The sequence below is a fragment of the Erythrolamprus reginae genome, chromosome 5, assembly GCF_031021105.1.
Source record: "Erythrolamprus reginae isolate rEryReg1 chromosome 5, rEryReg1.hap1, whole genome shotgun sequence".
Classification (NCBI taxonomy): domain Eukaryota; kingdom Metazoa; phylum Chordata; class Lepidosauria; order Squamata; family Dipsadidae; genus Erythrolamprus; species Erythrolamprus reginae.
This window is the reverse complement of record NC_091954.1, coordinates 102,248,950-102,276,914: the sequence shown is the minus strand read 5'-3', so window position 1 is coordinate 102,276,914 and position 27,965 is coordinate 102,248,950. Positions and strand designations below refer to the sequence as shown.

Genomic DNA, 27,965 nt, shown 5'->3' with positions numbered 1-27,965 from the left:
TGAACAAGGTATGACATGACAGTGTAAACACTTGTGCTGCACAGGACAATGAAAATGAAATTTACCCTGAATTTGTATTGTGTGCTTCTTTTAAGATTCTTCACAGTACAGGTTCGGTCTTCTCCAGTGTACCTTGGATGAAATGCATTATCCTAAAGGACAAATTAAGTTCCAATTAAAGAGTAACAGCAAGCAAAAATAAATTCAGGAATATCACCCAGAGTGTTATGCTCCAGGCAATAATATACTACTCCAATTTGGGCATGAAATATTTGTCCTGGAATTTGCCATTATTTGCAAATTAACTCTCTTGAATTTTACACAGAATATATTGGATTATTTTGGCTGCAGAACCTAATTTACATGACTATAATTACGAGCTGAGAAAGAACTTTGGTTATCTGTTGCCAAATCATACTATGGTACCTTATTAAAGTTTTTTTTAAAAATGAAATCTTAAACAATTGAAATTTTAAGACTGAGAACCATAAATGAAAGGTTGATTTTTTTCATATTTCTTCCTTGAAATTTCTGGATTAGTTTTACCCTAAATCACCACCATTCAAAATAGGAAAAATGAATTTAAATCCCCATTGCATTCCTATTGCAATAAAAGTTTCAAGAGTTTTTAAATGTTTTAAACTTTTAACGAAGTGGCTCCCTCTTGTGTCACAAAGAAAAAAAACACAACACATTTAGTACCAGGTTACTCATGTTGAGGAATGTTCTTCTTTTAGCAACATCCTATCTGTCCACCAGGTACGTGCGGATAAAACCTGGGAGCTTTGCCAGAGCAATAAAGCAAGGTAGAACATTTTAGGGAGGGAGCAAAGTAATAACTATGCAATATTCTTTATTTATGCATCAACAGTCTGGGCTGCTGTGCTGGCATGTATGGAAATGAGACTGAAGTATGGCACAAAATATTGGGGCAAGATGCCAACAACATATGTAAAACCAAGTTCTTGGATGGGTGTAGCAATTTCCCTTTCAGTGCAGCTTGAAAAGTTGCCAAGATCAAATGTCTCGTGGGATCCGCCTTGAGATGGACAGATCGGGACCTCTTTATACATTCTGACAGATATTTAAAACACCTTTTAGATATTTAGGAACTTCTATGACTCATTGGCAAAATAAAGACAGCATACTCAAAGGCAGAGACATCACTCTGCCAACAAAAGTTTGTATAGTCAAGGCTATGGTTTTCCCAGGTGCAATGTATGGCTGTGAAAGTTGGACGATAAGAAAGGCTGAGTGCTAAAGAATGGTGGCCTTTGAACTATGGTGCTGGAGAAGACTTCCGGGAGTCCCTTGAATTGCAAAGTGATGCAATCCATCAGTCCTAGAGGAGATCAACCCTTACTGTTCTTTAGAAAGCCAGATCCTGAAGATGAAACTCAAATATACAGTGTTCCCTCGATTTTCGCGGGTTCGAACTTTGCGAATAGCCTATACCATGGTTTTTCAAAAAATATTAATTAAAAAATACTTCGCGGTTTTTTCCCTGTACCACGGTTTTTCCCACCTAATGACATCATATGTCATCGCAAAACTAATAATTTTTGCAAATAAATAACAACAAAAATAATTATTGTTAATAAATAATTATGTTTATAAATATCAGGATCACTAAGTGTCTTATTCAATGGTGAGTACCAGTAATAATGGTGAGTAAATGGCTGTTAAGGGAATGGGAAATGGTAATTTAGGGGTTTAAAGTGTTAAGGGAAGGCTTGTGATACTGTCCATAGCCAAAAATGGTGTATTTACTTCCGCATCTCTACTTCGTGGAAATTCGACTTTCGCGGGCGGTCTCGGAATGCATCCCCCGCGGAAATCAAGGGAACACTGTACTCCTCAAAAAAATAAAGGCAACACTTAAAGAACAGAATATAACTTATAATAATAATAATAATAATAATAATAATAATAATAATAATAATAATAACAACAACAACAACAACAACAACAACAACAATAATTTATTAGATTTGTATGCCGCCCCTCTCCGAGAACTCTGGGCGGCTCACAACAAAGTAAATCAAACTTCTTTGAAATCAAACTGTCCACTTAGGAAGCAACCCTGATTGACAATCCATTTCACATGCTGTTGGGCAAATGGAATAGTTGTGCAAATGAAATATTCAGTGAGAATATTTCATTCAATCAGATCTAGGATGTGTTATTTGAGTGTTCCCTTTATTTTTTTGAGCAGTATACTTTGGACATCTAATGAGAAGGAAGTACTGACTGGAGAAGAGCCTAGTGGTGGGAAAGATTGAGGGCAAAAGAAGAAGGGGACGACAGAGAATGAAGTGGCCGGATGGAGTCACCGAAGTAGTTGGCATCAGCTTAAATGGACTCCAGAGGATGGTGGAGAACAGGAAACCTGAAGGAACACTGTCCATGGGGTTGCAATGGGTCAGACACAACTTTGCAACTAATAATATCAACAATGACTCATTTATTCTAATAAGCTGGATTGAAGTCCAGGGGGAAAAAATCAGAAGGACCCTTTGGCTGACTCACAAGGAAATTGAGGAGATGACATTACATCCCCTTGAGTGCATTAGTGTTACAGAAGCAACACAGGGTCACAGTGTACAAACTCAACAGAAACAAGGTTAATCGGCTGCCCATACAAGAAAATATTGGGAAATTTAAAATCTCCATTGGTATGCAGCAAGGCCCAACAGCTGAGAGTTGAGAATGTTTAGAATTGGCTATTGGCTTAGCTGTGTTTATAGATCTAGAGCAGAGATGGGGAATTATGTCCCATTTGTGACTTACGGATTTCAACTCCCAGAATTCCACAGGTCATAAAAGGGATATACAGTGATCCCTCGATTAGCACGGTCTCGATTAGCGCGAAACGCTGCAACGTGGTTTTTCAAAAAAATATTAATTAAAAAATAAGTCCACGCTAGTTCTCTCTCTCTTTCTCTCCCTGTTGCCGGCGTGGTATATGAGAGAGAAAGAGAGAGGCAGAGGTCGGGCGCATTACCGGGAGGTGGAGGCGGCGTGGGGACGCTGGGTGCTGGGGACACCGAGGAGGGGGTGGACGTGGCCTCTCAGCTGCAGAGCCGAACAAGGGCGGAGGCAACGGCGGAGTCCGGCGCTGGGGCCATGCGGGGCCGCTCATCCAGGGGGGCGTGGACTGGCAAGTCGCCCTCCTTTCTCTTTCTTTCTCTCTCTTATACCACACCGGTAACAGGGAGAGAAAGAGAGAGAGCGGAGGGCACCTTGCCGGTCCACGCCCCCCTAGATGAGCGGCTCCGCATGGCCCCAGCGCCGCCCAGGCAAAGGGGAAACCCCAAGATCGCTTGCCGCTTGCCGTATTGCAGCGAAGGAGGCGAAGCAAGGCTCCAAGCTGCAATACGGCAAGCGGCAAGCGGCAAGCGATCTTGGGGTTTCCCCTTTGCCTGGGCGGCGGGAAGACCCAGGGAAGGTTCCTTCGGCCGCCCAGCAGCTGATCTGCTCCGCAGCGCGGCAGCAGCGAGGAGCCGAAGATGGGGTTTCCCCTTTGCCTTTACCCCATCTTCGGCTCCTCGCTGCTTCCGCGCTGCGGAGCAGATCAGCTGTGAAGGAACCTTCCCTTGGTCTTCCCCGCCGCCCACACGCAAACTCCACCATCTGCGCATGTGCGGCCATGAAAAAAATGGCGCGCATGCGTAGATGGTGTTTTTTACTTCCGCACCACTATAACGCGGAAATCGATTAGCGCGGGAGGTCTTGGAACGTAACCCCCGCGCTAATCGAGAGATCACTGTACTGTAGTTCCCCACTCCTGATATATAGAAAGGGACAGAATTATTATTATGCACCCCCCCCCCCCAATAATGCTAACTTTCTATGAAGGCTCTTCTCAAAGTCACTCATGCCCTTATCACCTCGCTGTTAGGTTATTGCAACACTCTCTACATGGGGCTACTCCTGCAAAGCATTTGAAGACTACAGTTGGTTGCTGTTGTGGGTGCATCACATTACAGCAATCCTCCACAGACCGCACTGGCTCCCGATTTGTCTCTGGGCACAATTCATTTGTCTCTGGGCACAATGTTGGCTATTACCTTTAAAGCCCTACATGGCTTAGGGCCAGACTATCTTCGAGACCACCTTCTACCACATAGTTCCCAGCAACTGATAAGGGCCCACAGAATCGATCTTCTCTGGTGCCGTCAGCTAAAAAGTGTCGGCTGGTGGATCTGCAAGGAAGGGCCTTCTCTATAGTTGCCCCGGCTCTCTGGAACCAGCTACCCCCTGAGATCCAGACTACCCCCACCCTACTGGCCTTCTGGAAAGCTGTAAAGATCTGGCTTTATTATTTTTATATATACAGTATATATATTATTTGGATATTTTAATTTTTGGTTGTGAGCAGCGGTGGGCTGCGAGCTGGAATGCTAAATTGTGCTCGTTGCCGTGGCTCATAACTTCTTGCGGGGCCAGTGTGATTTTGCTGTTGCACCTGTGGAGGTAGCAAAATCGCGCATGGAGCCACAGGTGTGCCCGTGTTTCAGCATGCACGGAATAAAAAAACCCTTGCCGAAACATGGTCACACCTGCAGCTCCGTGCATGATTTTGCTATCTCCACAGGTGCAGCAGCAAAATCGTACTAGCTCCACAAGAACTTATGAGTCGCGGCGGTGAGCACAATTTAGCATTCCGGCTTGAAGCCCACCGCTGGTTGTGAGCCACCTAGAATCCCTAGAGAGATGGGCCGCATAAAAATTGAGTGAATGAATGAATGAATGAAGCAAAGCAAAGCAAAATGTGGGCCATTATATAATAGTGAGGGGGTCACTGGTGCTCTCTGAACTTTGTTCTTTTCTTGCAGAGATCTCATTACTCAAATTAGATAACATCTCATTGACACAAACTAGATCGGTGATTTTCAACCTTTTTTGAGCCGCGGCACATTTTTTACCTTTTAAAATCCTAGGGCACACCACCAACCAAAATGACACAAAATGACACCCTAAGACACTTTCCTCTCTTTTTCCATCCCTGTCTCCTCCCCACCCTTGTGTGTGTGTGTGAGTGTGTGTGTGTATACACTCTTGAACCATTTCCAGAAACAGGTGAGGACTGGGGTTTTTTTCTCTCTTATTCTTTAGGTGCTTTTTATCACATGCTTTAAATCAAGAGTCACTTCTCTCTCTCTTTTGTTTCTCTCTCTTTCCTCTCATTCTCTGTCTCAATCATTTACTCATTTCTCTTTTTTTCCTCCCCTTTTTGCTCTCTCTCTCTCTCTCTTGCTTTCTCTCTCTCTCTCTCACTCTTTCTCTATCACTTTCTCCCTCTCTCTTGCTTTCTTTCTCTCTCTCTGTCTCTCTCTCAGCAAAAAGTTGCAAGACTGGAACCTGAGCTTCCTTTTTCGCGGCACACCTGACCATGTCTCGCGGCACACTAGTGTACCACGGCACACTGGTTGAAAAACACTGAACTAGATAACATCTCACTGACACAATTAATCACCTATAAAGCCCTTCATGGCACCGGGCCAGATTATCTCAGGGACCGCCTTCTGCCGCACGAATCCCAGCAACCAGTTAGGTCCCACAGAGTGGGCCTTCTCTGGGTCCCGTAAACTAAACAATGTCGGTTGGCGGGGCCCAGGGGAAGAGCTTTCTCTGTGGCGGCCCCGACCCTCTGGAACCAACTCCCCCCAGAGATTAGAATAGCTCCCACCCTCCTTGCCTTTTGTAAGCTCCTCAAAACCCACCTCTGCTGTCAGGCATGGGGGAATTAAGATAATCTTTCCCCCTAGGCTTCTACAATTTATGCATGGGATGTTTGTATGTATGACTGGTTTTATAACAAGGGTTTTTAGCTGTTGTAGTATTGGATTTTTACATTCTGTTTTTTGTCACTGTTGTTAGCCGCCCCGAGTCCACGGAGAGGGGCGGCATACAAATCCAATAAATAAATAAATAAATAAATAAATAAATGAAATCAGTGGGAGGGCCTGCCTCCAGAAATTGTGGGTCCTCCATCACTGGAGGACTGGACAACCATTTGTCTGGAATGGTACAGGGTTTCCTGCCCGAGCAGGGGGTTGGACTAGAAGACCTCCAAGGTCCCTTCCAACTCTGTTAGTCTGTACTGTTATTTTGGATTTCAAAACTTACATTATCTTCCTCTTGAATCTCCAAGGTGTAGGTAATCACTTCTTCTGGTGTGCAACCTTCTGCTTTATTCCATTGCAGTGTGATCCACGTTACCCCAGCACGGACCAGTCTTGGTGCTGAAGGGGTCTGAGGGATGTTTCCTGATGTGTAGCATACAACCTCTTGGCTAAAGCCACTGTGGAGTGGCCAGGGGAAAGAGAGAAAGGATGCTCTTTAGGAAAAGTTCAGAATTACTCTAAATGATTAGATACAAGGGCTGGCTATTTTTGACAGCCCTGTTTTGTCTGACACTATTGCTGTCAAGATTTTGTTTCCCACTATTTAAATACTTCCTGGAAGTTGGACTGGGTTGTGCTTTTCTTTGTAATGCCCATTTGATGCTCTTTGGTACTAGGCTTCGAAGTACAATGGTATCTCTACTTAAGAACGCCTCTACTTAAGAACTTTTCTAGATAAGAATCGTGTGTTCAAGATTTTTTTTGCCTCTACTTAAGAACCATTTTCTACTTAAGCCCGGAAAAATTTCCCAGGAAGTTTGAGAGCAGCATGAAGGTCTGGCCAGTTTCCTGCCATTCCCCCTTTAATCACGGCCATCTGGGCTGCCAGAGGAGCCTTTCAGTGGTGCTTAAGGAGGCTTTGGCAGTCCAGAATGAACGAAGCATTTTCCTTTCTCTGGGCGCTTGGAGGGGGAATAAACCTCTGCCAGTGGCCAGAGAAAAGAAACACTCCCTTTGCTCTGGGCAGCCGAGGAGTCACCACAACAAAGGCGCCGGCTACAAAGCGAGCAAGCGAGAGGAGAGGGGAGCCCTTCAGAATGGGAAGAAAGAGGTAGCAGCAGCAGCCAGTGTATGGGAGGCAGCCTCGCACCTGGTGTATTGGAGGCATGTGCTCCTCCTTGCCGCCTCAAAGTCCTTTTTTTTTTTAAGCCTTAAAGTTTAGGATTTTTGGATCTTCTTTCTTCGGCAGCAACTCTCCTCCTCTTCTTCCTCCTCCTCCTCCCACCCTAATTCTGAGCTTGCACGCATTATTTGCACGCATTATTTGCTTTTACATTGATTCCTATGGGAAAAATTGCTTCTACTTAAGAACGTTTCTACTTAAGAACCTGGTCATGGAACGAATTAAGTTCTTAAGTAGAGGTACCACTGTATATCCATTTGCATTTCTGCTTTAAGAAAGCTAGTCCAAACTCTCTCTGAAATGGGGGGAAAAAAATCTCTCCCCTGAAACAACATTGAACAGCATCTGATTGGCCTCTGTGAGAAACAGGATGCTGGAATAAATGGATCTTTTGTGTTCTCCAGCCAAGCTTTCCTTTCGCAACTGAGTTTGGTCTTTAGAAACAGCTTGACTGATGGCTGAAGCATGATATCAATCAGGCACCGGGACTTACCTTATGCCTATTTCGTTCTGAGCTGCTAATCGGAATGTGTAACCCACAGCAGGACACAGCTTTGTCACCTTGTAGTGTTTTTGGTTCCCAAAGTAACATTCTTTGAAAACATTACTCCTCTTCCCCTGAAATACAAAAGGTGTGGTTTCTATGAGCTTGCTCATTCAATTGCTTTTCTTTTTCCCCCTGTTTTTCAAAGGCAAAGAGCATTTCCTTCTGACTGGACATAAACAGTTCATCATCTTCACGGTAACATAATAATGATAATAATAATAATAATAATAATAATAATAATAATAATTATTATTATTATTATTATTATTTATTAGATTTGTATGTCGCCCCTCTCCAAAGACTCGGGACGACTCACAACAATAATAAAAACAATGTTACAGTGGAACAAATCTAATATTTAAAGAGAAAAAGACATATAAAACCCTATCATTTAAAACCAAACAGTCCCTTTGGGACTGGGCGGCACAGAAGTATAAATAAATAAATAAATAAATAAACAAACAAACAAACAAATAAACAAATAAACAAATAAACAAACAAGAAAAAAATTCCCTTCTTTTTTATTAAAAGAAATTAATAATAAAACAAAACCAAAATCTATTACTATTATTACTATCTTCTCCTCTTTTTCCATCCCTGCTTCCTCCCCCCTTGTGTGTGTGTGTGTGTATGTGTGTGAACTCTTGAACCATTTCCAATAACAGGTGAGGGCTATTGGAAATGGTTCAAGAGTTCACACACACACAAACGGCTGAGGTTTTTTTTCCTCAGTTATTATTTGGGTGCTTTTTACCATATGCTTTAAATCAAGAGTCATTTCTCTCTCTTTCTCTCTCCCCCTCTTGCTCTCTCTCTCTTTTTCTCATTTTTTCTCTCCCTCTCTTTCTATCTCTCTCCCCCTCTTGCTCTCTCTCTCTTGCTCTTTTGTTTTCTTTCTCTCTTTCTATTGCTTTCTTTCTCTCTCACTCTTTCTATCTCTCTTGCTTTCTTTCTCTTCTCTCTCTTGCTATCTCTCCCCACTTTCTCTCTCTCTCTCTTTCTCACTTACTTTCTCTCTCCTTCTCTCTTTCCATCTTGCTCTGTCTGTTGCTCTCTCTGTCAGCGAGGGGGCTGTGAGAGCGCTTTCTCGCCGCGGCTCCCTTTCCTTCTACTGCCGGTGCCTCCCCCCCCCCACGGGATGCCAGGGGGATGGGGAGCATGTGCCCGTGGAAAAGGGTGCACGGGGGGGTATTTTGGGGCACGCGCGTGCGCACACATGCAACTTACGGGGAACACTGGTGACAACCTTGGAGGGTGCACTGGTAGCGCCGAAGACAAGCAGCCCTTCATTGCACAGAAAGTGAGAAAATCCCCAGGAACCAGGAACAATGAGAAATCCCACCCATGGGAAACAAAAGGGGAGGTGGTGTTGCATTGTATGTTAGGGAAACATAGGCCTCCTCAGAGATTCAAGTTTCAGAAAATGGAAGCTCTGTAGAAACCGTCTCGGTAAGAATACAAGGTGAGAAAAACAGAAAGGACACCATCATGGGAGTTTATTGTAGGCCTCCTGGACAAACAGAAGATATGGATGAACTCTTCCTACAACAGATTGAAAATCCTCAAGAAGGATATAATGGAACTGGAAAAGGTGCAAAAAAGGGCAACAAGAATGATCAAGGAAATGGAGCATCTCCCTTATGATACCAGGTTGCAACGCCTTGGTCTCTTCAGCCTTGAAAGACGGCGTTTAAGGGGTGACTTGATCGAAGTGTATAAATTCATGCATGGGATAGAAAAGGTGGATAGAGAAAAAATATTTTCTTTATCACACAATACTAGGACGAGGGGGCACTCCCTAAAGCTCATAGGTTAGAAAGTGAGGACAAATAAAAGGAAATATTTCTTCACCCAGAGGGTTGTTGGTTTATGGAATTGACTTCCAGAAGAGGTTGTGACAGCTGTCCTGCCAAGGCAGGATTAGACAGATTCATGGATGTCAAGTGTATCGGTGGTTATTGAGGCAGGCAGGATTCCCTTGATTTCTATTTGTTGGGGGTCAGGGGAAAGGGAGGGTCTTGCCTTCTCTTTCTGCTCATTATCCCCATGGACAATTGGTGGGCCACTGTGTGACACAGAATGCTGGACTCGGTGGGCTTTGGCCTGATTCAGCATGGCTCTTCTTATGTTCTTAACAAATGACTATAGTCTCAAATAAACATGATACAGTGATTATGGGAGATTTTAACTATCCAGACATTTGTTGGGAATCTCTCTTGGGCAAAACTTACTAAATGTTTATCTTCTCTAGCTGATAATTTTATCTGCCAAAAACTGGAAGAAAAAACAAGAGGATCTGCTATCCTGGATCTAATTTCTTACCAACAAGGAAGAAATGGATGAGAAAGTAAGGGTGGCTGGGACCTTGGACTGCAATCATTGAATTTTACATAACAAAGGGAGGAAGACCTGAGAGGACTCACACTTCAAGACTGGATTTCAGAAGAGCAGATTTTGATGGACTCAGAAGGAGGGTAGGAAGAATCCAAAGGTTGGAAGTCTTAAAGGACAGAAATGTCCAAGAAGGATGGGAAATCTTGCGAAATGAAACTGCAACTCAATAAGAAATCCTGCAAAACTATCTATCCTTTGAAATATCGGCAGATGCAATCAGCAATTCATTGATGCAGCTTTGGCCAAATTTTGACCTAAGGGGGGCCGTTGGCTGACACATATCACGGTAGTCCTTAGACACAATCTTAGACACCAGTACAGTGGTGAGATTCCATTCTCCAGGCACAAACTCATGGCATCTTACGGTTGTCTCAATTGTTGAACATGGGAACCAAGCATAACAAAGACTTAGATTCTAGGAAACTGGAGATGGTTTTGGTATCCCTTCACTCCATTTTTCCATTCTCTCTTAGTACATTTGCAATTAGCCCTTCCAAGAAACATTAAGGCATATTTGTGGCCAGCTTTTATTCGCTTAGCAGTTTTCTCCACGATTGCAACATTTTCCACAATCACTAAAGAATGCTCTTCCTCCAATAAATCCCTTATGACCTCTTGCATTGAACAATTAGGACGATTGTCAAGTTTAAAAGACCCACAACTTGTTCCAACAACAGGCTAACATTGTATACGCAAAAGCGTCTATAGAAACACTCTTAATAACCTTTGGGTGCTGCGGCTCAGATTATTCAGATTCTAAGATTATCCTTCACATATGCCCAGAAATTTGCTACCAAATTTGACATTTTCACGTTCCCAAGCTAAATTCAGATTGGAGCCATTTCAACTGTTTCACATACTGCAATTGCCAATGACACCAGAGGTTGGCTGACATTTCTAATTAATGTAGGCAGTAATTGCTTGGAAACCTTCTCAAGAAAGCTGCAATTTTGGGCAAGACGCAAAGGCAAATGATCCATTTGACTTACTGATTTCTTGGAATCCTAAGCTATTTCTCTCTCCCCACCCCTCATTTATTTCCCACATAAACAGAATGCTTTTACAAAGGGGTGTCCTCTTTTCTACAGAGGAGAAAACACCCCCAACTAATGCTAATTTACCAAAGGTCAGGCAAATCCTCTTTCCTACGTTCCTAAATTTCACAATACTTATCATTGTCTTAAGGTCAGCAGCCCTGCAACAAGCCTACTCACTCTATGAAAATATATCAATTGTGCTTTGACACAGCTGGAGAAAAAAACAGAGCAATTCGGCAGAGTTTATACAAACGAAAGCATCTGTTGAAGAAACAAACTACTGTACTAATTCACTTCTCTCGCACATTTAGACTGCGTGTTGCCTGGATATATTTCCTGGACAAGATTATCTATAATTATGTACACAAGATATATTTAGAATGATCGAGGAACGAAAGAAAAGATGGTGGGTTGTTAAAAAACTTCGCAAGCTTCTTAAAACCCACCTTTGTCATCAGGCATGGGGGAATTAAGATATTCTTTCCCCCTCGGCTTCCACAATTTATGTATGGTACGTTTGTATGTATGATTGGTTATTTTAAAATAAGGGTTTTTAGCTTCTTTAGTATTGGATTGTCGCACGTTGTTTTTATTACTGTTGTTAGCCGCCCCGAGTCTACGGAGAGGGGCGGCATACAAATCCAATAAAATGAAATGAAATGAAATGAAAAGAAGAAATAAGAAACTACAAAAATTGGGTGCACACAGGGTTTGGGAGTCTTGCAGAGTGCTCCTGGGTAGGCATGGGCTACAGCCTGAACTGGGGGACATTTAGTGGGGTAGCGAAAATGGAGCTCCACCCCAGAGCACCCAATTTGCACAGAAAGATGTTGAAAGAAAATGCAGGGCGTCCTGCATAAGCCATGCCCACAGTGTGGTAGTAAAAATTTTGGTAGCCCTTCGCTGAATCCGGGAAGGACAAAAACCTTTTTTCCTTACTTACCTCTTTGAGAAATTTTGGTGCATCTTATAGTCTGAACAATACGGTATTTAAGCACACCTACACGTACCATACTTACATCCATAATTGAGCCCAATGGTTCTGTTGCTAATTGAAACATTTGCTAAGTGAAATTGACCCTTTTTTCCGACCTTTCTTGACACCAGTGAAGTGAATCACTGCAATTGTACATTTTGAGGGTAGGAATTAAAACAGTTTATATCCAGGATGCGAGGGGGTCAATATTTTCACTGCCCTCTTTTTGACTCGTGCAGTCTACAGGTTGGCAGGTTGGCAGCGATTGTTTTTTCTGCAGTATGGGGGAATTAGGGAATTGTAAATTTTATACTTATTATTCCTTTACAAATGAGACTTTATAAACAAATTTGTGATTTTGGGGGCATTTGAGTCCCACCGAAATGTGGCTGTTAGACAGTTTTTGAAAAACCTGATTTTATAGCAAATCGGTTGTCAAAGTGAAGGGAGTGAAAAAAAAAAAGATTAATTCCCCAACACCAAAAATTGTGGATGTTAAATTTGGGAGGACAGTATTTGTAAATAGAATAGAATAGAATAGAATTTTTATTGGCCAAGTGGGATTGGACACACAAGGAATTTGTCTTGGTGCATATTTATTTATTTATTTATTTATTAGATTTGTATGCCGCCCCTTTCCGTAGACTCGGGGCGGCATAATTTATGTACGGCTCTCAGCGTACATAAAATAAAATATACATTTGTCAAGAATCATATGGTACAACACTTAACACTTGGAAACATTTCGAAATGCTTGTTTATTTTAAAATAATGAATAAACAAACCAATGGAACAATTTTTCCACATTCTCATTCCCATGCATTTCTTTAAAGCATATAGAAACAATTTAAGTTAAAGGACAAGGGTGTTTGTCCCCCCCCCCCCTGAAATAATTGACACTTACTTCATCCCATTCTAAAAGGTAGCTGGTGATTCTGGAACCGTTGTCAATTGGGGCCTGTGTAAATACACATAACAGAAGGTTGGAGAAGGTAATGGAATAAATGTTATTCGAAAAAGAAATAAAAGACACCAGGAAATCCCACGACAGAAAGCTTAAATCGGTATCAGTGCCATGAAAGGGGAAACTGGATCATTATGAATCTTACTGATGTCTTAATGCAGGGGTCTCCAACCTTGGTCACTTTATGACTTGTGGACTTCAACTCCCAGAATTCCTCACCCAGGAATTCTGGGAATTGAAGTCCACAAGTCTTAAAGTGACCAAGGTTGGAGACTCCTGTTGTAATGCTTTCAAAAAAGAGTATGCATGTAGGAATTTCTTGCCTCTTATTAAATGTTGTTGTAACCCATGTCTTTAGTCATAGCAGTTTCATGCTGGATTCTAAGACACGAGATGATGCATGAGAGTAGTCTAGTAACATACAGTGGTACCTCTACATTAAGAACTTAATTCATTCCATGACCAGGTTCTTAAGTAGAAATGTTCTTAAGTAGAAGCAATTTTCCCATAGGAATCAATGTAAAAGCAAATAATTCGTGCAAAACCATTAGGAAAAAAATAAAAGCTTGGAATTTGGGTGGGAGGAGGAGGAGGAGGAAGAGGAGAAGGAGGAGAGTTGCTGCCGAAGGAAGAAGGTGAGGTGAAGGGAATAAAAAAAAAAAAAATCCAAAACTTTAAGGCTTAAAAAAAAAATAAGAGGGACTCTGAGGCCCAGAAAAAGGAAAATGCTTCGTTCGCTTCCAAAGCCTCCTTAAGCACCACCGAAAGGTTCCTCTGGCAGCCCAGAAAAGCCGGAGATGGCCGGGATTAAAGGGGAATGGCAGGAAACTGGCTGGGCCTTTGTGCTGCTCTCAAATTTCCTGTGGAATTTTTTCGGGCTCGGGTTCTTAAGTAGAAAATGGTTCTTAAGTAGAGGCAAAAAAATCTTGAACACACGGTTCTTATCTAGAAAAGTTCTTAAGCAGAGGCTTTCTTAAGTAGAGGTACCACTGTATTTTAAAAGAGCTGATGTGGTATGTTAATTAAGATGTGGGATTAGTAATGGGACGCCATCGGGGTAATGGAAATGAAGCTGTTCACGCTGCTCCAGCTGACCAGCCGCCTGGCGCGCACGCCTGGTGCAAGATTTCCTCCCCGTGCGTATTTTTTTTTAAATGCACAGACACAACGTATGTTCACACGCAGAGAAAAAGCTAAACAGTATTTCCTAGCTCCATACCTTCAAGGTATGTTGCAGTGATACACCTCCAATAATCAATTTGATCGACCTGGGTTAAGGAAAGGAAGAATTCCAGAAGAGAGAAGATGGCCTACACACAAAGTTTCCTCAGAAGATTTACCTTCCATTGCAAAGTCAAGGAATTTTTGGTCCTGTGCGAAGGTCGGGGTGGAAAAGGACATTCTGGAGCACAGCTACGGGTGATGAAACTGATGGGTTCTGAGCAAGATCCTTTCACAGAATTGTACATAGCGTGTATCCTGAAAAATGGAACAAAGTTTAAGAAGCCACACTTGTTATTACTGATTTAATTGCGTGAGGTTCATAGAAACATAGAAGATTGACGGCAGAAAAAGACCTCATGGTCCATCTAGTCTGTCCTTATACCATTTCCTGTATTTAATCTTAGGATAGATATATGTTTATCCCAGGCATGTTTAAATTCAGTGACTGTGAATTTACCAACCACATTCCATTCCACTCCACTCCATTCCAACTTGAGGACTACCTGTACCATTATCCATGTTTTTACTTTTTCATAACAAATGTTTTTCTACTTGAGTAGGTGAAATACTGTAGGTTCCTGCAAACAGGGAAACAGACCAGTCTCAAGATTCACAGGGTGGCAAGTTCCGGACGAGTGATTCATGTTATTTCCCTCTCAAATGGTGTTCAAATAAAGTTGAAATAACCTGGTTCAGCTGCCAAACCCAGACCATAGCACAGAATCACATGGACGAAGGCCTGATGTAGATCAAATATTTTATCTGGAAGTACCTTGCAATAGAAGTAGGAAAAAGGCCCTGGTTTTTTTGTCAAACCGTAGGATCCCACCTCCCTCCCTTTTTAGATGGAAGTTTTTGAAAGTTTTGGAATCTTCTAATATAGGTCGTTTCACTCCTGTGCCCTCCAAATTTATTTGGACTGCAATTTCCAGACTTTGTGACACCTTTGAGGGACAGGAGGCTACAGAAGGCTGACCTACAATAACCATGGATGACATTCGCACAGAAGCTAAGTACAGTGGTACCTCTACTTAAGAACACCTCTACTTAAGAACTTTTCTAGATAAGAACCGGGTGTTCAAGAATTTTTTTGCCTCTACTTAAGAACCATTTTCTACTTAAGAACCCAAGCCCGGAAAAATTTCCCAGGAAATTTGAGAGCGGCATGAAAGCCCAGCCAGTTTCCTTCCATTGCCCTGGGTTTCTCTCTCTGGCGTAGAGTATGGGAGGCAGCTTCGTGCTGGGTATATGAGAGGCGCATGCTCCTCATTGCTGCTTCAGAGTCCCTCTTCTTTTTTTAAAACTTTAAAGTTTTGGATTTTTTAAATTCCCTTCACCTTATCTTCTTCCTTCGGCAGCGACTGTCCTCCTCCTCCTCTTCCTCCTCCTCCTCCTCCCACCCAAATTCCAAGCTTTTATTTCTTTCCTAATGGGTTTGCACGCATTATTTGCTTTTACATGGATTCCTATGGGAAAAATTGCTTCTACTTAAGAATGTTTCTACTTAAGAACTTGGTCACGGAATGAAATAAATTCTTAAGTAGAGGTATCACTGTAATACTGATTACAAATCTATCTGGACAGCAAATCCCTAGAAAGTCCATGGAAAAGGACATTATAAACATGATTATGTGAACTTTTTTAAAGTGATTGCTGCATGCAAAAACACTAGATTAGGTGCATTTAATTATCAATTAATGTATTTAATATAATTACCAGTGATTTAACAAGCTCCTCTCCTCCCCTATTATAGCAACAACGTTTTAATTTCTAGACAATTCCTGGAGTTTTAGCAGGAATAGGCAACTTCAGGGCTGTCATTTACACCTTAAGCCTTTTTTGTGCTTCCAAATATGAGTTACTGGTGAGAATTGGAACAAATTTATTCAAATTTCACGTATCTGGAGGCACAGTTTAATCATTCATACTCTGTACTTGGCCCTAATCAAATCCTTAAATTATCCAGAGGCAAAGATTTTAACAAGACTAAGTTTCGTGAAAAGTGACTAGACAGAAAAAGAACTGGATAACCAGGTCATTTAGTTGTAGAAATGTTTTAAATAAATGAATAAAGATGTCAGTTTAGGGCAGATTAAAAAAACAACAACCAACCAACCAACCAACCAACCAACCAACCAACCAACCAACCAACCAACCAACCAACCAACCAACCAACCGACCGACCGTATTATGCGCTTCATTGAAGGGAAAAAGAACTATATTGTGCTGATATTGGTAGGAAAGGATTGTGGCACCACTGGGAAAAAAAATATACCAACCCCAATGCTTAAGGGTTATTACTCAGTTTCCAAAAAAGAATCTTCCAGAGTACATAAAATTAACTGCATTCAAGTCTAGACAAACGCCTTGCCAACTCTGAGTCCAGCTAAATTTAGTTTTATTTTTCAAATGGCAATGCCACTATCCCGATCTAACCCCAGAGCTGAACTGAAAATGTTTTAGGGTCTTTCTCTGTCCTTGTGCTTTTGAAAGGTTTTCCCCACCTCTCTCTCTCTCTCTGTGGATCTCTCTTATGAGAACCAGAACCATGAATCAGAATTTATCAGGAGAAGCAAGAATTGTGGCATTCTATAACAATAAGGCTAGCAACAGGACTTAAAATGCCTTGCGGTCTTCATACAACTCTTTGAGAGCTGTATGCAACATACTTTCATTTTAATGTATGCTGATTAGTGTATACCCAAAGTGACAATAAAGTTATTCTAAGTCTAAGGTGAGGCCTTTGAACTATCGTGGGGCTTCCTAGATTCGCCCACGTTTCTGCAACACTCCGCGGCCTGCACTGGCTGCAGATCGGTTTCCGGTCACAATTCAAAGTTTATTAAAGGTAATGACCTTTAAAGCCCTACATGGCATTGGGCCAGAATACAGTGATCCCCCGTTTATTGCGTCCCCAACCATTGCGAACAGGGTACTTCGCTATTTTTCAACCCGGAAGTCAAAAATACCATCTACGCATGCGTGCCGGGCACGCATGCGTAGATGGCAGCGGCTTCCCTGGGTCTTCCCCCTCTTGCTGGCGTCAGCGAGGAGTTTCCCCACCGCCCACGCAAACTCCTCGCTGCCGCCTGCCCTTCGCCCGCCCACGCCGTTCATTCTCGCCGCTTTTGAGCTGAGTCCGGGAGCGAATTCGCTCCCGGACTCAGCTCAAAAGCGCCGATAGCAAGCGGCAAGGAACGGCTTGTCTCGGCGCTTTCGAGCTGTCAGCTCGAAAGCGCCGAGACAAGCCGTTCCTTGCCGCTTGGTATCGCCGGTTTTGAGCTGAGTCCGGAAGCGAATTCGCTTCCGGACTCAGCTCAAAAGCGCCGATAGCAAGCGGCAAGGAACGGCTTGTCTCGGCGCTTTCGAGCTGTCAGCTCGAAAGCGCCGAGACAAGCCGTTCCTTGCCGCTTGGTATCGCCGGTTTTGAGCTGAGTCCGGAAGCGAATTCGCTTCCGGACTCAGCTCAAAACCGCCGATAGCAAGCGGCAAGGAACGGCTTGTCTCGGCGCTTTCGAGCTGAGTCCGGTCAGCTCGAAAGCGCCGAGACAAGCCGTTCCTTGCCGCTTGCTATCGGCGCTTTTGAGCTGAGTCCGGAAGCGAATTCGCTTCCGGACTCAGCTCAAAAGCGCCGAGAGCCAGCGCCCCCCGGACCCCCAACCCGGGTTTGGGGGGCTGCTAGGAAGCCCTCCATGCCGGCGGCAAACAGCCGCCCCGCCCCCAATCTTCGGCTCCTCGCTAGCGCTGTGGGAGTAAAAACACCGTCTGCACATGCGCAGACGGTGTTTTTACTTCCGCATCGCTACTTCGCGAAAACCCGCTCGTTGCGGGGGCTCCTGGAACGGAACCCTCGCAACGAGCGGGGGATCACTGTACATCCGGAACCGCCTTCTACCGCAGGAATCCCAGCGGCCAACAAGGTCCCACAGAGTTGGCCTTCTCCGGGTCCCGCCAACCAAACAATGTTCCCGCCTTCTCTGTGGCGGCCCCGGCCCTCTGGAATCAACTCCCCCCAGAGATTAGAACGGCCCCCACCCTCCTTGTCTTTTGCAAATTACTCAAGACCCACCTTTGTCGCCAGGCATGGGGGAGTTAGGATATTCCTTCCCCTAGGCCATTACAAGTTATGTATGGTATGTTTGTGTGTATGTTTTGTTTTTATAATAAGGGTTTTTAGTTGTTTCATTAAATTGGATTGTTACATGTTGTTTTTCATCATTGTTGTTAGCTGCCCCGAGTCTACGGAGAGGGGCGGTATACAAATCCAATAAATAATAATAAATAATAATAATAATGGTGCTGGAGAAGACTCCTGCAAGTCCGTTGGGCTGCAAGGCAATAAAACCGGTCAGTCCTAGAAGAGATCAATCTTGACTGCTCTTTAGAAGGCCAGATCCTGAAGATGAAACTCAAATACTTTGGCCACCTAATGAGAAGGAAGGACTCACTGGAGAAGAGCCTAATGCTGAGAACGATTGAGGGCAAAAAGAGACGGCGGAAAATGAGGTGGCTGGATGGAGACACTGAAGCAGTTGGCATGAGCTTAAATGAACACTGGGACATGGTGGAGGACAGAAAGGCCTGAAGGAACGTTGTCCATGGGGTCACAAGGTGTCGAACACGCATTCACAAGTAACAGTTCTGGAGACCTCACCTACAAAAAGATATTGACAAAATTGAACGGGTCCAAAGACGGGCTACAAGAATGGTGGAAGGTCTTAAGCATAAAAGGTATCAGGAAAGACTTAATGAACTCAATCTGTATAGTCTGGAGGACAGAAGGGAAAGGGGGGACATGATTGAAACATTTAAATATGTTAAAGGGTTAAATAAGGTTCAGGAGGGAAGTGTTTTTAATAGGAAAGTGAACACAAGAACAAGGGGACACAATCTGAAGTTAGTTGGGGGAAAGATCAAAAGCAACATGAGAAAATATTATTTTACTGAAAGAGTAGTAGATCCTTGGAACAAACTTCCAGCAGACGTGGTTGGTAAATCCACAGTCACTGAATTTAAACATGCCTGGGATAAACATATATCCATTGTAAGATAAAATACAGGAAATAGTATAAGGGCAGACTAGATGGACCATGAGGTCTTTTTCTGCCGTCAGTCTTCTATGTTTCTTCTATGTTTCTAACAAGTAACAATAAATTCTAAGTCTCATATGGGGGTTAATATTTAAAAAAATAGCATTGATCATTGAAAAGGTAGAAGACTAATCTTTGTGGGACACATTGGAATGTGATTACTTATTTCCACTAAAATTGTGATATTTTCTTGGGTCAAAATATAGTAAAAAGGACTTTCATTTATGATACTGATAGCAGCTAAACTTTGGGTTTGTAAACTATATTTTTATGACGAGCCTCTTATTTAAACTTATGGAAGAATTTTATCTTAAAAATAGATGACAAGATGTTATTTATAAAGGAATTATTTCTAATTAGGTTTAGTAATTTGGTTAATTTGGCAATATTTTGATATACTCTTCAGCTTTCCCCCCCCTTGATTGTTATTGGAAGGGGTTTTTGGGATATTTTTTTTCTTTAGAGATTTTCTTTTAATGGGCATTTACTGCTAAAAAACGTTAATAACTATACATGAAAATTGATATTCAGGAGTTATAGAAAAAATTGAATTGTCATAGCCTAGTTAATCTAAGATGAATAAAATTTGAAACAGCTTAAAAGGTACTAGTACAATATAAGAAAGTTGAGCAGCTATTTTTTGTCCAGATGTCAAAAGTAAAGGAGGTAGGACTCTGATCTGTATACCTTATTTTTAAAACTGAACTATTGGGAAGTAATTTGAAGTTATTGGTATTTTACTTTGTATTGTGATTGGAGAAAAAGATAAAAAAATTCTTTGCCAAAAAAAAAAGATATTATGGGAGGGATCTATAGTAATCACTTAAACCAATTGCTCTGTAATTGTTGTTTGAAGGCTGTCTCTTAATCTCATAATGTTGTTTGTCTAATTAACAACACTGGCAATAAAATTAACTCAAGCGTCCTGTCTTGGCAGCTCAATGAGGACCAGTGAGGACCAGACGCCTTAGTTGCTTTTAATATCCTAAGAAGGTTTTATTTCCCAATGAGTTCATTTTTGAAACCAAAACCGCAACTTGGGCGTCCTCCTCGATCCACAGCTCACATTAGAACAACATCTCTCAGCTGTGGCGAGGGGGGCGTTTGCCCAGGTTCGCCTGGTGCACCAGTTGCGACCCTATCTGGACCGGGACTCATTGCTCACAGTCACTCATGCCCTCATCACCTCGAGGTTCGACTACTGTAATGCTCTCTACATGGGGCTACCTTTGAAAAGTGTTCGGAAACTTCAGATCGTGCAAAATGCAGCTGCGAGAGCAGTCATGGGCTTACCTAGGTATGCCCATGTTTCTCCATCACTCCGCAGTCTGCATTGGCTGCCGATCAGTTTCCGGTCACAATTCAAAGTGTTGGTTATGACCTTTAAAGCCCTTCATGGCACTGGACCAGAATATCTCCGAGACCGCCTCCTGCCGCACGAATCCCAGCGACCAATTAGGTCCCACAGAGTGGGCCTTCTCCGGGTCCCGTCAACTAAGCAATGTCGGTTGGCGGGCCCCAGGGGAAGAGCCTTCTCTGTGGCGGCACCGGCCCTCTGGAACCAACTCCCCCCAGAGATTAGAACTGCCCCTACTCTTCCTGCCTTCCGTAAACTTCTTAAAACCCACCTTTGCCGTCAGGCATGGGGGAATTGAAACATCTCCCCCTGGGCACGTTTAATTTATATATGGTATGCTTGTGTGTGTGTCTGTTAGTATATGGGGTTTTTAAAATCTTTAAATATTTTAAATTGTTTGATTACTTATGATTTGTTTCTACATGTTGTGAGCCGCCCCGAGTCTTCGGAGAGGGGCGGCATACAAATCCAAGTAATAAAATAAATAAATAAAATAAATAAATCTTTTGAACGTTGAAATCATTTCACCCCTATAGGAAATTTTAAAGAACGTTAAAATTTTCATCAGATTTAAGACTGAAACCATTTCATCAAATGATTCTATTTCATTGAATAAAATAAAATAGGTATTGTAATGGACATCAGATTTTCTCTGATGCTTATCTGGGAAAAATATGAGGATTCTGCTTTTGTTTTCTGATTTATCTTGTGATATTGTTGAATACTTGATACAGTATATAAGTGGAATGTTTATAAAAAATAAAAAATTTGCTATTTTTTTTCTTTGTTGCTTTTGATTTACTATCTTTGTCTTGGCTTTTATTTTTTAATTGGCTCTTTTTGTTGTTAATTGGTGATTTTATACTTTTTTAATAAAAGAAATAAAACAAAACAAAATTATAATGATGCCATACAAGTTTGTAAATAAGCTGAGAATTTTTGGTGCCACAATGCACCCCCCAAAATTGGTTCAGTTTACCATGCATTGGTGTATACTTGCAGATAATAGCCTCTAATTCTAATCTCTGAGGGGATGAGGTTAGAGAGAGAGGGAGCCACCACAAGGAATGCCCTTCTTCTGGATTCTACTGGGTATATCTCCCTAAGGGATGGGACCTGCAACATTCCTAACCTCCCTCTCTGGTGGGTCTGGTAGATGTGACCAGCAGGAGACCCTCAAATAAATTCTATAAACATATTGTGTACATTTATAATTTGCTCACAAATTTCAGTGTCAACTTATCCATATAAATTTATACAAGACTGAAAATGGTAAATAGAATGGAGAGTGCTAGAATTGGAAGCTTTGTGTATTCTGAGGTTGACTAGGGCTTTAGGTACAGAAACAGCACCACCTGTGAGTTAGTCTCATATCTACTGCCGGACTTCCTTAATATGGGTGGAATACTGATCTACTGGTCCTAAAGATGTCTAAGAATATATATTAGATATCATGATTAGATTAGTATTTGCAAACAAGACCTAGAAATGTTAACACCCCCCTGCAAAAGAATAATTTAAAACTCAAAAACTCAAGTTTACAGAAGTTGTCCAAAATTCTCCATAGCCTAGAACAGTGATGGCAAACTTATGATATGGGTGCCACAGGTGGCATGCAGAGCCATATCTGCTGGCACATGAGCCGTTGCCCTAGCTCAGCTCCAACATGCAAGTATGTGCTGGCCAACTGATTTTTGGCTCGCACAGAGGCTCTGGGAGGGTGTTTTTGGCTTCCAGAGAGCCTCCGGGGGGATGGTGGAGAGCAATTGTATCTTTCCCCAGCTCCAGGGAAGCCTTTGGAGCCTGGGGAGGGCGAAACACGAGCCTACTGGGCCCATCAGAACTTGGGAAACAGGTTGTTTCCGGCCTTCAGAGGGCCTTCGGGGGTGTGGGGGAAGCTGTTTTCGCCCTCCCCAGGCATTGAATTATGGATGTGGGCACTCACGCATGCACAATAGCGAGCATGCATGCTTTTTTGGCACCCGAGGAAAAAAAGGTTCGCCATCACTGGCCTAGAATATTCCGGGGAAGGGGTGGAATCCTTTTAGGACTATAGTCACTGGACTGTGTATTCAGGTGACAGTCTATGCAGGTGAAATTAAATAAATAAATAAATAAATAAATAAATAAATAAATAAATAAATAAATAAATAAATAAATAAATAAATAAATAAATAAAATAAAATAAAATAAAATAAAATAAACCCAGCCCAAACCAAACCAAACAAACAAATGTCAATGCTTATCTAGAAATCATATAGAAAATTTCAGTTTTTGAAAAAAAAATCATTGATATCACCTTGGAAAGAAATAAGACACCTAATTCCAGAAGGATGCTACTTATGATAGATGTGAATAGCCTGCTTAGTTGCATTGGAACAAAAGATAAATTTGTCTTTCCCAGAACAGTTTATCCCTGTAAAACTACATCCAATTATTAAAGACTGCAATCTAGACCTGAAATAACATTCTGATTTTTGTATAGTTTAATGATTTGCCTTGATGTAAACTTCATTTTCATAATTTAGGATAATAATAACATTATTTTATCTGCTTTATACCTTCATTAAAAAAACAGCAGATGGTAGCATTTGGCTGGTCTCACAAGTTAAGCAGGACTGTCCTTGCTTAGTATTTGAATGGGAGCCCATTATCTTTTATTATATCTGACAACCACCTTTATTATTGATATGTGAATACAAAATGAAATCAGATATTATACAAAAATAAAATAAAAACAAGGCAGCAATCTTTCTCAGAAGGAAGAACATGTCCAGTCAATGAAGCAGTGGAAGTGATGTGCCGGTGCCTGGAGGCTGTTGGGGCCTGGATGGGTGTCAACAGACTCAAACTCAACCCGGATAAGACGGAGTGGCTGTGGGTTTTGCCTCCCAAGGACAATTCCATCTGTCCTTCCATTACCCTGGGGGGGAATTATTGACCCCCCTCGGAGAGGGTCCGCAACTTGGGCGTCCTCCTCGATCCACAGCTCACATTAGAGAACCATCTTTCAGCTGTGGCGAGGGGGGCGTTTGCACAGGTTCGCCTGGTGCAACAGTTGCGGCCCTATCTGGATCGGGACTCGCTACTCACAGTCACTCATGCCCTCATCACCTCGAGGTTCGACTACTGTAATGCTCTCTACATGGGGCTACCTTTGAAAAGTGTTCGGAAACTTCAGATCGTGCAGAATGCAGCTGCGAGAGCAGTCATGGGCCTACCTACGTATGCCCATGTTTTACCAACACTCCGCAGTCTGCATTGGCTGCCGATCAACTTCCGGTCACAATTCAAAGTGTTGGTTATGACCTTTAAAGCCCTTCATGGCACTGGACCAGAATATCTCCGAGACCGCCTGCTGCCGCACGAATCCCAGCGACCAATTAGGTCCCACAGAGTGGGCCTTCTCCGGGTCCCGTCAACTAAACAATGTTGGTTGGCGGGCCCCAGGGGAAGAGCCTTCTCTGTGGCGGCCCCGACGCTCTGGAACCAACTCCCCCCGGAGATTAGAACTGCCCCTACTCTCCTTGCCTTTCACAAGCTCCTTAAGACCCACCTGTGTCGCCAGGCATGGGGGAACTGAGACATTTCCCCCGGGCATATACAATTTATGAATGGTATGTGTGTATGTATGTGTGTTTAGAAATGGGGTTTTTAAATGTTTTTAGTAGAAATTTAGATTTGTTATAAATTGTCTTTTTGCACTTGGTTGTGAGCCGCCCCGAGTCTGCGGAGAGGGGCGGCATACAAATCTAAACAAACAAACAAACAAACAAACAAACAAACAAACAAACAGTAGTTCAAATATTCTTCATTAAGGTGATGGGCTAATACAAATTTCTTTTCATGATTCTGGAATATACTCATGGCTTTGGTTGATTATTTCCAGTCAGAAGGAGTTTCTGGTTATAAAGAAAAATCAGAAACAGTCTGGCACAACATTCGGAGTGGTTCAATAGAAACCAATAGGGCTAAGATGCTTACAAATTTAGGTCCTCTAAATTTAACTAAGTCTAGATCCATCCCACAATTCTAAGCCTCTATGATTATTCACTCTGGCATGTTCCATAACAGATTTTCTATTTCTTTCTTTCATCCTCCTGAAATGGCTGGCATGATTAAGCCACTATTCAAATATGAAAAGCGGAATTATTTCTTGTCCATAGATTCAGTATCTTACAAAGAGGAGTTGAATGATTGCTTCTGTTTTAGGAACACCATCTAGTAACAGTCATTCTAAGGACTGTATTCTTATTCCCCTGTAATGCTGACAAACTCTTCCTGTTTGTCAGGAATGACTATCCTTCCAGCATGCTTAGAAAAAGCATTCAGAGAGAGGAAACCCCCTTCACGTCGAAAGCTTGAAAAGTTTGAAATCATTTCCTTTGAGACTGCAGAGATGGGGATGATGGAAAGTTAAGAGCAGGGGTGGGCTGTTCTGGGTTCGACTGGGTTCGGATGATCCTCTAGCGAAGATTCTGCATGCAGGGGAAGAGCCTTCTCTGTGGCGGCCCCGGCCCTTTGGACCCAACTCCCCCCAGAGATTAGAATTGCCCCCACCCTCCTCGCCTTTCGTAAACTTCTTAAAACCCACCTCTGACGTCAGGCATGGGGGAACTGAGATATTCTTTCCCCCTAGGCCTTTACAATTTACGCATGGTATGTCTGTATGTATGTTTGGTTTTTATAATAAGGTTTTTTAAAGTTATTTTAGTATTGGATTGGATTGTTACATGCTGTTTTTATCATTGTTGTTAGTCGCCCCGAGTCTACGGAGAGGGGCGGCATACAAATCCAATCAATAAATGAATGAATGAATGAATGAATGAATGAATGAATGAATGAATGAATGATTTGGTGAACTCCCAAATCTGACTGACTCCATCCACCCTGTCTCTCCCCTCCCAGGAATCTCCACATGGCCCATTTTGAATGCCAGTGAAGAGCCTGCGCAGAAGCTTGGAGAGGGTAGAAAACGGGCCTCCTGGAGGTTCCGGAATGCCAAAAATGGGCCCATTTATGGCTCCCGAAGGGCCTCCAGAACCTGGGGAGGCTGTTTTCACCTTCCTAAAGCTCATGAAAAACTTATGGAGCCCATGGGGGATAAAAACTTATGGAGCCCATGGGGGAAGTTCTGGAAGGGCAGAAACAACCCGTTTATGTCCTCCAGAGAGCCTCCAGAGCCCAGGGAAGGCGAAAATGGCCCCCACACATTGTGGTGCAGGCGGACGACTGGGCCATGACCACCAAGCAACTGGTTAGACAACCCATTGCTAAAATTTCTGAAGCCCATCTCTGGTTAAGGGTTTAACAGCAATAGAAAAACAATGACAAATTAATATGATATAAATTTAAGAAATAAATCAATGCCCATGATTGCTACAGCTAGCCAGAATAAGACCAATGGCCTGCATGGAGGCTTCAGGTTGCCAAATTTTCTTGTGATGAATCTGAGAATAATATAAGCACCCATTCTAAACAAAATAAACTTGAGATTTAGGAATCATCAGAGATGAAAAAGTGGACAAATAGCAAAGAGAATCAACGGTCCTTGTCCAATGTAATTCTAAAAGTAAATTCTAAATTTACCTACTTTACAACCATGTTCCAAAAAGTTCCATGCTCTGTTAAGCCTTGCGAAATCTAAAACACACACACACACACACACACACACACAAAACAAACAAAATCCCAAACTTTTCTATGACACACTGCTGAAAGCTGATAGTCAGTTTGGGACATTTGTCAGCATTCACTTGGCTAAATCCCCAAGGTGAAAAACATGCTTATTTTAAAACCTTCATGACATTGTTACTGTTGTCAGCATTTGACAGAATCCATCAATTTTGACAAGTCTATTATGATGATATCTAGAATGGAATGTATTAAATTATGGAGTCTCACCTGACATAATATTCTGTCGCAGGCCTAAGATCTTTCAGTTTGTATTCCAATTCTTCTCCACTGGAAAAGAGACAGAGTTGTTAGCAAACAAACAAGATTCAGCAGTACTGAATTATTAGGAAATATGCTCTATATATTAAGATCCCATCCAATATATTGCAATTATATACACAGCCTCAGTAATGAGAAGAAATTTTGTCCAATATCAAAAGAAAAATATAATCCCAACAATATCTGATAGGGAACATGCAACTATAGGAAAATTAACATGCATAGATCACATAGCACGAATCCCAGCGACCGATTAGGTCCCACACTAAACAATGTCGGTTGGCGGGCCCCAGGGGAAGAGCCTTCTCTGTGGCGGTCCCGACTCTCTGAAACCAGCTCCCCCCAGAGATTAGAACTGCCCCTACCCTCCTTGCCTTTCGTAAACTCCTTAAAACCCACCCTTGTCATCAGGCATGGGGGAACTGAGATATCTCCCCCGGGCCTATTCAATTCAATTTATGTATGGTATGCTTATATGTATGTATGCTTAATAATGGGGTTCTTTAATATTTTAAATTGTAAATTATTAGATTTGTCATGAACTGTTTTATTGTGTTGTGAGCTGCCCCGAGTCTACGGAAAGGGGCGGCATACAAATCTAATAAAATAAATAAATAAATAAATAGCATGGTAAATATAATCACTTTGGTTTCTAATAGACCTAGACATTTATTAATATTGTAATAAACAGATGCACAAAAGTAGGAAGTTAGAAATCTAATAGATTTTTCCTCTTTTTTCACCTAATAGTATTCTACACATTATCTATTCACTGTTCTTTTTCACTTTTCAATATGTACGAACAATATAAGGTAAGAATTGTTTGGAATAGCAATCCTGGGTGATATTTCATTGTATATAAGATAAAACATTCATTACCATATGAGATAAACATTGAAATGTATTACCATATAAGGTAAAGTAGAATGTAAAGCATGCTCATGCTGAATCATTGGGTGGGAACTGCAATGTGATTGGGCCAGAGCATTATAATATGCAGATCAATATCACTATTCCCTGTTGGTCTTGTTGGTCTATTGGTCGCTGCTGGTTGCTTGCTGTTGATGGTGGTTAGCTGGCTAGAGCAGTTTGAGTGTGAATTAGATATTGAGTAGAACTGAGAAAATAATAGGAAGAAACCTGGATAGGTTCAGTATCTACTAGAAACCTGGATTGGTTTTGTATCTACTTGTAACCTGGATTGGTTGAATATCTACTTGTAAGTAAGCTGAATATAGCTGATGTAAAATTCCTGTAAATAGAAGACTGAAGATATTTGTCACTGAAGAGTAAACTACTTTTGCTGGAGAGACGGAGTAACGACACGGACACCAGAGCTGGATTTAAAATTGGGTCATTTTTATTAACATAAATTTGCATAATTTATTC

At 42.1% G+C, this 27,965-nt stretch overlaps 1 protein-coding gene across 3 annotated transcripts in view; it reads right to left on the bottom strand.

The window, feature by feature from the left end:
- Positions 1-27,965, bottom strand: part of FNDC3B (fibronectin type III domain containing 3B) — a 376,606-nt gene that overhangs the window by 73,838 nt on the left and 274,803 nt on the right. For all 3 annotated transcript variants that reach the window (XM_070753641.1, XM_070753643.1, XM_070753642.1), the window contains exons 9-14: positions 26,526-26,585; positions 14,291-14,429; positions 12,891-12,944; positions 7,526-7,650; positions 6,133-6,307; positions 66-152 (exon numbers count right to left, since the gene is read on the bottom strand). In XM_070753641.1, coding sequence (XP_070609742.1) covers positions 66-152; positions 6,133-6,307; positions 7,526-7,650; positions 12,891-12,944; positions 14,291-14,429; positions 26,526-26,585 — 640 coding nt within the window. The remainder of the gene's footprint in view (positions 1-65; positions 153-6,132; positions 6,308-7,525; positions 7,651-12,890; positions 12,945-14,290; positions 14,430-26,525; positions 26,586-27,965) is intronic.